The following is an 11,082-nucleotide window of genomic DNA, read 5'->3' as shown; positions in this document are numbered from 1 at the left end:
GCTGACTACTCTGAGACATACGGCCCTATAATTTCCGCGATGCGGAAAACACAGACTGGTTCGTAGAATCCAGTCGTAAAAACGGAATTCCTATAGCCTAACGCGGAAGGAATATGCCACATTTTGGACGAATAAATCAAAAGTACGTCAGTGCACTTGAATCAAAACGCGATATGGACTAGTGTATGTGAATATTAAGCCGCGACAATATATGAATCCTGCACGTTCTGCCCCAGATAGCAAAAATAATCTGGGCCAGATCTGGCCCAGACCCATCGGAAGTTCTGGTCCAGATCCGCACAACGGACTCGGGCCGGTGTCTTTTGGCACAACGGGCCAATACCGGCACGGATCCGTTTTTCCAGATCTGGACCAGATGCGGATTCCTTTATGGTGATTTGGGCCAAATATGGGCCGGATCTGGGCCAGCTCATTTTGTGTGTGTGTATATAGGCCTACACACACACACAAATAAGTTGTATACATATCTAGAATTCAAATACAATTAGTTTATTTGTATAGTGCTTTTCACAATACATATTTCAATACAGCTTTACAGAAAATGCATGTTACTTTGTTACAAATAAAAAGAGTAATGTCCATATGCCACAGTATTTGTACAGTTCCCGGATAATACAAATCATATAAGTAGATTATGACTGTATTTAAGCATAAATTATGAAAGCAATGATTACAAGCATCTTACATAATACATAATTAAATATCTTACTGTCTTATGCCACTGATATGTTTTTGTTAAGTTGTTATACGAAGCTCTTAGACAACAAAAAGTTTAAAGTACTGATTTAGATGTACAGACAATTACTGTACTGAACACTCTATTAAAACAATATTCATATTAAAACAATTGAATTACTACAAAAAACAATGCAAAAGATTTGCCACTGTGCATCTTTTCTTTCCTTCTGATAAACTTTAATTTAGCTTTTTTGTGCAAAAACTATTTAAAACACTACCCCAAGTAGCACAAGTCTCTAGTTCTAGTGCTTACTGTACATAATATTCACTAAGCTTAAAGGGTTAGTTCACCCAAAAAGGAAAATTATGTCATTAATTAGTCACCCTCATGTCGTTCAAAACCCATAAGACCTCCGTTCATCTTCGGAACACAAATTAAGATATTTTTGATAAATTCCGAGAGCTCTCTGATCCTCCTATAGACAGCAATGGAACTACTACGATCAAGGTCCAGAAACATAGCAAGGATATCTGTAAAATAATCCATGTGACATCAGGGGTTCAACCGTAATTTCACGAAGCTACGATAATACTTTCTGTATGTTCAAATCAAAGCGTAAACATAGGGTGAAAACGTATCTGCGTGACGCAGCTGACACAGAACAGCATACGCGGTTTGTGTTCAGTGGATACTCTCCATTGTGCAGAGGAAAAATAAATGCGGAACTACATTCAGAAATAAATGAGTGATCAAAGGAAAATAAATAGGTTGAGCTTAGTATTTACTTAAACATTTTCCATTTGCCCACCAATTTATTTGATTTATTTGCCTACTTTAATCACGTTTAATTATTTCTATATGTATTTAAACAAGAATTTGTGTATTTATACACACATTTATTTGCATATTTATTTATTTATTTATTTGTGTATTTATTTATTTATTTATTGTTTTTGCAGGTTTCGTCCTCCATAGTAATGGTAGCATCTGAATAAAAACTATTACTTTCAATGAATGGATTATTGCTATTTTCTTATTGTCTTTATGAATAATCTGTAAATTATGCAGCATTTGTCCTGGAAACTCTTACCAAATGTTACCAAACCATCAACCTTTTCTAAGTCTGCTGATATCTCTTCTTTATGACCTGATAGAAACAGCAGTCTCAATACAACCAGACACACACGAACCCAACACACCCAAAACAGGGACATATAAAAATGTGTAAATATGGGAGGAGCTCTAAAATCTCTGTAGTTCAGTGAGAGAAAAAGTGAAACTAACTTGATGAACAATCATATGGACCCTTAAACGGTCAACGTCTTTAAACATCAGAATATTTACTGAGCCATTCAAAGACCCTTTGGACACATCTGATACCCGGTAAGTGACAGAAATTAAATATAAGAGAGATTGTTTTGAGTGGGTTTCTAATGCAAGTGATATGGTTTAGTAGGGTTTATGTCAAACTGTAGTAAGTGGAACAGAACCAGGTTTAAGCATGTAAAATACTCAATCAGATATCAGAATTGTAAGCATGTCGTTTGATTGGCTGCAATTGCAAAGCAAAGTTTGCTGTCATTTTGTCGCATGACATAAAGTCTAAAGAAACAGGAAAAGAATGGCCAGCAGACTGACTGATCTTTTTCTTATCAATATAAAAACACTTATTTAGATCACTTTAACTTAACTCTGTTAGAGACAATATGTGCCAGATTTACTAACAGCGCAAAAAAAAAAAAAAAATGTCTTTACTAAAGACACGCAGTGAAACATTGACGATGAAGAGCTAGGCGTGGACTATGGACAATTATTTTTCAGACGCAAAATTTATGGGTGGAGAGTATTTAAAGTAATCATACAAGAGGTGTGTTTGACTTCGACCGATTTTTGCATTATTGTAAGGGGTAGGTTTAGGGTTGGGGTAGGTGTAGATGTTAATAAAACACAATCTAATAGGTAGAAAATTCAATTTATTGTTAGCTTCTGGTTTTTGCTGTATCCCTTCTAGCCACAACTGCTTCAAGTCGAACACAGGTGATTTATTAAGGTTTGCGGAAGTCAGTCTGCGCAATTATTTAACCCATTTTAACCCATTTTGCGCCTGTGTTGTTAGTAGATTACAGACACCCAACTGATTATTACAGGTGCTGTTTGCTTACGACCCTGAGCAGAAACTTAAATTTTAGAAAACTCTATTTTAAAGATAATGAGAAACATAAATTCAGTCAAGTGTCCGAACTTTAGTGTAGGTGATATATCATCATTTCTCTTTCCAGATATGGCGTCCTCCGGTGCTCTACTGGCTGAGGAGCTTCATTGCTCTATATGTCTGGATGTGTTCACTGATCCAGTCAGCACTCCATGTGGACACAACTTCTGTAAGAGCTGCCTGAGCCAGTGCTGGGACAGCAGCCAGACCTGCAAGTGTCCATACTGTAAAGAAGCGTTCAATCAGCGACCTGATCTCAAGATTAATATCACACTACGAATGGTTGTCGATTATTTTAAAATGAAAGGTAGGCTACTGCAGAGCAGGAGTGACACATTTCGTGCTATTCTGTCAAAGTTTAGTATTTGTAATTTAAGAACTTAAAACATTTTCTTAAAACATATGTGGAATGTTGTTTGTAATCATTAGGTTGTGTTTTTTTTTTTTTACTAAAGTCAAGAAAAAGCAGGATGCAGCACAAATATGAAGTATACAGATGCATAGACGAAAAAAGCTAAAAATGTGTAAAGGAATTCTGTAATACAAAAAAATTCATAAATTGAAAGTCTTGTTTCTGTGGCACTTCCACATGACTTTATTTCAGTATAGTGACATATTTCCAGCTGAAATGTAATATTGAATAGAGGGCGGGGTTTTATTTTTGCACTCCTCCTCTCCATCTCTCGCTCATAGCAAACTAATGGTTGGAGGGGCGTGGTTAAAGATATTCTGCCCAATCAGTCAAACTGACATCATCAGAGAAGGAATGCCATTCCAGAGCAGAAGCAAATGTTCAGATTTTGATTAAAGATTACCAAGACAAACAAATTTTTTTTTTCAGTGAATGTGCATGGATTAATTGTTTACCACAAGACTAGCAATGTGCACTAACAAAGTAAATTTTACCAAAATTGTACATTTGGATTTGTACATTTTTACATTTCTTTATTGTGTAGTGTTGCTGTTTGAGAATGAAAAAGGTCCGCAAACTTAAAAAACACTCAAGTGAAGTTTTTCTCTCAGCAAGCACTGTTTCTGAACTACGTGAAACGCCTGCGTTTTCTTCTGTAAACATACATGTCACAATATCCCTCATTTGACTAAATTCCCACCCAAGGCATACTGGTGGTTATGGTAGGGGGTGTGACATTTCTGAAACACGCTTGAAACGGTTGGCCAATCTTAACACATTGGTCCAATCTAATTAAAGCATGTTGCGCTTTTTGGAAGGAGGAGAGACTGCAACTAAGGTAAAGCGTTTCAGACAGATGGGGAAGAGAGGTTCTACAATAGTATAAAAAAATGTGTCAGGCATGAATATTCTAGTAGACTTCAAAAACAAAACGAAGGCTTTAAAAAAGGGCATCTAATCCAGTGGATGAGCACACATAAAATATTTCATATGACTTATAATATATTTAATATAAAATATGTAATAAATCCCTAAAGCTTGTCTGTAATTTCACACAAAAACATCTGAAACATCTCTTGATCTTTTATTGTCATTTGTCTCTACAGAGCTGAGTAGGAGGGAGCGGTATGCAGGTACATTGTGCTGTCTGCACTACACTGGTTTACATTTATATCTTCACAGCTTCATTACCTCAGTACAATTTAATTATCATCATCATCACAAAATCTTTCTATTGTGAAGTTGTGATTCATATTCTCTGTTTTCTCAGTGGATGTGACTCTGGATCCTGATACAGCTAATCCTGAACTCATCCTGTCTGATGATAGAAAACAAGTGAGGCATGGAGACATTAGGCAGAAACTCCCAGACAATCCAAAGAGATTTGATTACTATGTAAGTGTCCTGGGAAAGGAGGGGTTCTCCTCAGGGAGATTTTATTTTGAGGTGCAGGTGAAGGGAAAGACTGCATGGGCTTTAGGAGTGGCCAGAGAATCTACTAACAGGAAGGGAAACATCATACTGAATCCCAGGAATGGATTCTGGACTGTGTGGCTGTTTCATTGGAATGAATATGCAGCTTTCTCTGGTCCCCCTGTCTCTCTTTCTCTGAGAGTGAAACCGCAGCGGGTCGGTGTGTTTGTGGATTATGAGGAGGGTCTGGTCTCCTTCAATGATGCAGAGTCCAGATCTCATATCTACTCTTTCACTGGTCAGTCTTTCACTGGGAAACTCTATCCATATTTTAGCCCATCCTTTGGATATAATGGTACAAACTTAACTCCACTGATCATCACACCTGTCAGTTGCAATAAATGAATTTACACTATTAATATGAAATACAAGATGAAAATAATGCTTTTTGTAACAACATCTGGAAATATTAATTCGAGAAGTGGACAAATTGGTCTGTATGAAAAGAGAACTCTTTTTTTTCTGAAATAACTCAAAACTGACAAAAGTAATTGACGTGCATGATTATGTATTCCATATTTAATACAAATACGACTTTGTTTTATTATTTGAAATATTCTGTTGAATCAAAAATCAAAGCAAAGTAAAATGGCATGGACAAAAATGATGGGGCCTTTCACCCAATATTTTGTTGCACAACCATTAAAGGCAAATACTGGAATGAAGTGATTTCTGTATCTCACAGTGTACAGGTATTTTTTGCTGCTCTTCATGATCAAATTGCTCCAGCTGTATCAGGATTGAAGGGTGTCTTCTCCAGACTGCAGGTTTCAGCTCTTTCCATGTAGATGTTCAATAGGATTCAGATCAAGGCTTTTAGAAGGCCATTCACAATAGTCCAGTGTTTTGTTCTTAGTAATTCTTGGGTGCTTTTAGCTTTGTGCTTTGGGTCATTATCTTGTTGAAGGACCCATGACCTGTGACTGAGACAGAGCTTTCTGACAATGAAATCTCAATGCCTTGATGGTCTTGAGATTTCATTGTTTGCTGCACAAACACTTTTTTTTCGTCTGTAAACATAGACTTGATGTGACTTCCCAAAAAGCTCCAGTTTTGTCACATCCATCCAAAGGACATTCTCCCAGAAGCATTGTGACTCGTCAATATGCATTTTAGCAAATTCCAGTCTGGCTTCTTTCATTTTTCTCATATGCCATTGCTTAAAATATTTTTTTATTCACTTCTACAAGTACATATTTTAAATATAAAAAAAAATAAACTATATAAAATTTATACTTTGTTCAGAACAATCAAGTCATTTATTTTCTCCTCTCTACCTGTCAAAGTGAAATTACATAGACCTATAAAATATTGCTGCTTTGCATCAAAATGGTTTCAAAATGTTGAATCGATTATTGATTTTGTACTCCTATTGTCTTTTTAAGAAACATCTGTAAGTTGGGCAGCATTTGTCCTGGAAACTATTAACACATTTTGTCAAATGATCCAAATAAATGTTTTCTAAGTCTGCTGATATCTCTTCTTTATGATCTGACAGAAACATCAGTCTCAAGACAAACTGACACACACAGAGTTCCAAATAAATGTTTGAGATATGTTCATGATAATTTAATTACATAAATAAGTTGCTGTTTACCTCACTTCTGAAAATTAAGTGCCCTTTCCTAAAGAAACAGAGAGAATGATACAAAACGAAAATACAGAGTAAGGCTGGTTAATAGACGCAAAATTTATGGGTGGAGAGTATTTAAAGTAATCATACAAGAGGTGTGTTTGACTTCGACCGATTTTTGCATTATTGTAAGGGGTAGGTTTAGGGTTGGGGTAGGTGTAGATGTTAATAAAACACAATCTAATAGGTAGAAAATTCAATTTATTGTTAGCTTCTGGTTTTTGCTGTATCCCTTCTAGCCACAACTGCTTCAAGTCGAACACAGGTGATTTATTAAGGTTTGCGGAAGTCAGTCTGCGCAATTATTTAACCCATTTTAACCCATTTTGCGCCTGTGTTGTTAGTAGATTACAGACACCCAACTGATTATTACAGGTGCTGTTTGCTTACGACCCTGAGCAGAAACTTAAATTTTAGAAAACTCTATTTTAAAGATAATGAGAAACATAAATTCAGTCAAGTGTCCGAACTTTAGTGTAGGTGATATATCATCATTTCTCTTTCCAGATATGGCGTCCTCCGGTGCTCTACTGGCTGAGGAGCTTCATTGCTCTATATGTCTGGATGTGTTCACTGATCCAGTCAGCACTCCATGTGGACACAACTTCTGTAAGAGCTGCCTGAGCCAGTGCTGGGACAGCAGCCAGACCTGCAAGTGTCCATACTGTAAAGAAGCGTTCAATCAGCGACCTGATCTCAAGATTAATATCACACTACGAATGGTTGTCGATTATTTTAAAATGAAAGGTAGGCTACTGCAGAGCAGGAGTGACACATTTCGTGCTATTCTGTCAAAGTTTAGTATTTGTAATTTAAGAACTTAAAACATTTTCTTAAAACATATGTGGAATGTTGTTTGTAATCATTAGGTTGTGTTTTTTTTTTTTACTAAAGTCAAGAAAAAGCAGGATGCAGCACAAATATGAAGTATACAGATGCATAGACGAAAAAAGCTAAAAATGTGTAAAGGAATTCTGTAATACAAAAAAATTCATAAATTGAAAGTCTTGTTTCTGTGGCACTTCCACATGACTTTATTTCAGTATAGTGACATATTTCCAGCTGAAATGTAATATTGAATAGAGGGCGGGGTTTTATTTTTGCACTCCTCCTCTCCATCTCTCGCTCATAGCAAACTAATGGTTGGAGGGGCGTGGTTAAAGATATTCTGCCCAATCAGTCAAACTGACATCATCAGAGAAGGAATGCCATTCCAGAGCAGAAGCAAATGTTCAGATTTTGATTAAAGATTACCAAGACAAACTAATTTTTTTTTTCAGTGAATGTGCACGGATTAATTGTTTACCACAAGACTAGCAATGTGCACTAACAAAGTAAATTTTACCAAAATTGTACATTTGGATTTGTACATTTTTACATTTCTTTATTGTGTAGTGTTGCTGTTTGAGAATGAAAAAGGTCCGCAAACTTAAAAAACACTCAAGTGAAGTTTTTCTCTCAGCAAGCACTGTTTCTGAACTACGTGAAACGCCTGCGTTTTCTTCTGTAAACATACATGTCACAATATCCCTCATTTGACTAAATTCCCACCCAAGGCATACTGGTGGTTATGGTAGGGGGTGTGACATTTCTGAAACACGCTTGAAACGGTTGGCCAATCTTAACACATTGGTCCAATCTAATTAAAGCATGTTGCGCTTTTTGGAAGGAGGAGAGACTGCAACTAAGGTAAAGCGTTTCAGACAGATGGGGAAGAGAGGTTCTACAATAGTATAAAAAAATGTGTCAGGCATGAATATTCTAGTAGACTTCAAAAACAAAACGAAGGCTTTAAAAAAGGGCATCTAATCCAGTGGATGAGCACACATAAAATATTTCATATGACTTATAATATATTTAATATAAAATATGTAATAAATCCCTAAAGCTTGTCTGTAATTTCACACAAAAACATCTGAAACATCTCTTGATCTTTTATTGTCATTTGTCTCTACAGAGCTGAGTAGGAGGGAGCGGTATGCAGGTACATTGTGCTGTCTGCACTACACTGGTTTACATTTATATCTTCACAGCTTCATTACCTCAGTACAATTTAATTATCATCATCATCACAAAATCTTTCTATTGTGAAGTTGTGATTCATATTCTCTGTTTTCTCAGTGGATGTGACTCTGGATCCTGATACAGCTAATCCTGAACTCATCCTGTCTGATGATAGAAAACAAGTGAGGCATGGAGACATTAGGCAGAAACTCCCAGACAATCCAAAGAGATTTGATTACTATGTAAGTGTCCTGGGAAAGGAGGGGTTCTCCTCAGGGAGATTTTATTTTGAGGTGCAGGTGAAGGGAAAGACTGCATGGGCTTTAGGAGTGGCCAGAGAATCTACTAACAGGAAGGGAAACATCATACTGAATCCCAGGAATGGATTCTGGACTGTGTGGCTGTTTCATTGGAATGAATATGCAGCTTTCTCTGGTCCCCCTGTCTCTCTTTCTCTGAGAGTGAAACCGCAGCGGGTCGGTGTGTTTGTGGATTATGAGGAGGGTCTGGTCTCCTTCAATGATGCAGAGTCCAGATCTCATATCTACTCTTTCACTGGTCAGTCTTTCACTGGGAAACTCTATCCATATTTTAGCCCATCCTTTGGATATAATGGTACAAACTTAACTCCACTGATCATCACACCTGTCAGTTGCAATAAATGAATTTACACTATTAATATGAAATACAAGATGAAAATAATGCTTTTTGTAACAACATCTGGAAATATTAATTCGAGAAGTGGACAAATTGGTCTGTATGAAAAGAGAACTCTTTTTTTTCTGAAATAACTCAAAACTGACAAAAGTAATTGACGTGCATGATTATGTATTCCATATTTAATACAAATACGACTTTGTTTTATTATTTGAAATATTCTGTTGAATCAAAAATCAAAGCAAAGTAAAATGGCATGGACAAAAATGATGGGGCCTTTCACCCAATATTTTGTTGCACAACCATTAAAGGCAAATACTGGAATGAAGTGATTTCTGTATCTCACAGTGTACAGGTATTTTTTGCTGCTCTTCATGATCAAATTGCTCCAGCTGTATCAGGATTGAAGGGTGTCTTCTCCAGACTGCAGGTTTCAGCTCTTTCCATGTAGATGTTCAATAGGATTCAGATCAAGGCTTTTAGAAGGCCATTCACAATAGTCCAGTGTTTTGTTCTTAGTAATTCTTGGGTGCTTTTAGCTTTGTGCTTTGGGTCATTATCTTGTTGAAGGACCCATGACCTGTGACTGAGACAGAGCTTTCTGACAATGAAATCTCAATGCCTTGATGGTCTTGAGATTTCATTGTTTGCTGCACAAACACTTTTTTTTCGTCTGTAAACATAGACTTGATGTGACTTCCCAAAAAGCTCCAGTTTTGTCACATCCATCCAAAGGACATTCTCCCAGAAGCATTGTGACTCGTCAATATGCATTTTAGCAAATTCCAGTCTGGCTTCTTTCATTTTTCTCATATGCCATTGCTTAAAATATTTTTTTATTCACTTCTACAAGTACATATTTTAAATATAAAAAAAAATAAACTATATAAAATTTATACTTTGTTCAGAACAATCAAGTCATTTATTTTCTCCTCTCTACCTGTCAAAGTGAAATTACATAGACCTATAAAATATTGCTGCTTTGCATCAAAATGGTTTCAAAATGTTGAATCGATTATTGATTTTGTACTCCTATTGTCTTTTTAAGAAACATCTGTAAGTTGGGCAGCATTTGTCCTGGAAACTATTAACACATTTTGTCAAATGATCCAAATAAATGTTTTCTAAGTCTGCTGATATCTCTTCTTTATGATCTGACAGAAACATCAGTCTCAAGACAAACTGACACACACAGAGTTCCAAATAAATGTTTGAGATATGTTCATGATAATTTAATTACATAAATAAGTTGCTGTTTACCTCACTTCTGAAAATTAAGTGCCCTTTCCTAAAGAAACAGAGAGAATGATACAAAACGAAAATACAGAGTAAGGCTGGTTAATTAATATTTTCATAAATTCATTTCATATTTGTCTAGAAAATTAATATTTGTATTAGTGCTGGGCAACGATAATAAAAAAAAAAGAAAAGTGATTAATCGCATGATTGTCTGTGATTAATCGCATTGTTATGCACAAAAATGTAATAATGCATTCAAAAGTAGTGTATTGTGCACTTTTTTTCATTTAAAAGTACTACTATATGAACAAAAACGCACTTTAAACAAATAAGGTGCTTTTTTTTTTACAGCAGTAGTCCTTACTTCTTAGTAGCAGTTAAAATATATCTTGTAAATCTCAACTTATAACATTAATGTAATCAAATTAAATACAAAACCAAAGCTATTTGCCACTGCCAGGGCATTAACGTTTTTATAGGAAATATTTTATAGTTTGTTATAGAAAAGCAAGTTATGCTCAGAGTCCAGAGCCTCGATCATAACATTTTAACAGACACCTTAGAGACCTGCACGATCGCGGGACCCAACGCAGCAGAGTGCGGCAGAGTGCGGCGCGGGACAACACTTGCTGGGGGTGCGGGCGGGTAGACACTCGTGTGTGTGGGATGTGGGAGAATAATAGAGGGTGTACTCACACTAGGCAATCTTAACCGTGCCCGAGCGTGTTTGACCCCCATTGCACGGATAATAA

General features: G+C 36.2%; 2 protein-coding genes across 2 annotated transcripts; both read left to right on the top strand.

The window, feature by feature from the left end:
* Positions 1–1,973: 1,973 nt before the first annotated feature.
* On the top strand, positions 1,974–5,946 carry LOC107662350 (nuclear factor 7, ovary-like). The gene is made up of 4 exons (XM_016452336.1): positions 1,974–2,083; positions 2,980–3,219; positions 4,431–4,457; positions 4,595–5,946. Exons 2-4 carry the CDS (start codon positions 2,982–2,984, stop codon positions 5,140–5,142), a joined length of 813 nt encoding a protein of 270 aa, XP_016307822.1. The 5' UTR covers positions 1,974–2,083; positions 2,980–2,981; the 3' UTR covers positions 5,143–5,946.
* Positions 5,947–6,939: 993 nt separating this feature from the next.
* On the top strand, positions 6,940–9,903 carry LOC107662345 (nuclear factor 7, ovary-like). The gene is made up of 3 exons (XM_016452332.1): positions 6,940–7,177; positions 8,388–8,414; positions 8,552–9,903. Exons 1-3 carry the CDS (start codon positions 6,940–6,942, stop codon positions 9,097–9,099), a joined length of 813 nt encoding a protein of 270 aa, XP_016307818.1. The 3' UTR covers positions 9,100–9,903.
* Positions 9,904–11,082: the final 1,179 nt, after the last annotated feature.

Source organism: Sinocyclocheilus anshuiensis, unplaced genomic scaffold, assembly GCF_001515605.1.
Source record: "Sinocyclocheilus anshuiensis isolate Anshui unplaced genomic scaffold, SAMN03320099.WGS_v1.1 scaffold579, whole genome shotgun sequence".
NCBI lineage: Eukaryota > Metazoa > Chordata > Actinopteri > Cypriniformes > Cyprinidae > Sinocyclocheilus > Sinocyclocheilus anshuiensis.
This window is presented reverse-complemented; position numbering and strand designations above follow the sequence as displayed.

Bases quoted from the DNA above. Each gene is read 5' to 3' on its own strand.
- LOC107662345 (XM_016452332.1), top strand. From the start codon at position 6,940: ATGGCGTCCTCCGGTGCTCTACTGGCTGAGGAGCTTCATTGCTCTATA. The intron at 7,178-8,387 runs GTAGGCTACTGC...TTGTCTCTACAG, and splicing joins CGATTATTTTAAAATGAAAG to AGCTGAGTAGGAGGGAGCGG. The intron at 8,415-8,551 runs GTACATTGTGCT...CTGTTTTCTCAG, and splicing joins TAGGAGGGAGCGGTATGCAG to TGGATGTGACTCTGGATCCT.
- LOC107662350 (XM_016452336.1), top strand. From the start codon at position 2,982: ATGGCGTCCTCCGGTGCTCTACTGGCTGAGGAGCTTCATTGCTCTATA. The intron at 3,220-4,430 runs GTAGGCTACTGC...TTGTCTCTACAG, and splicing joins CGATTATTTTAAAATGAAAG to AGCTGAGTAGGAGGGAGCGG. The intron at 4,458-4,594 runs GTACATTGTGCT...CTGTTTTCTCAG, and splicing joins TAGGAGGGAGCGGTATGCAG to TGGATGTGACTCTGGATCCT.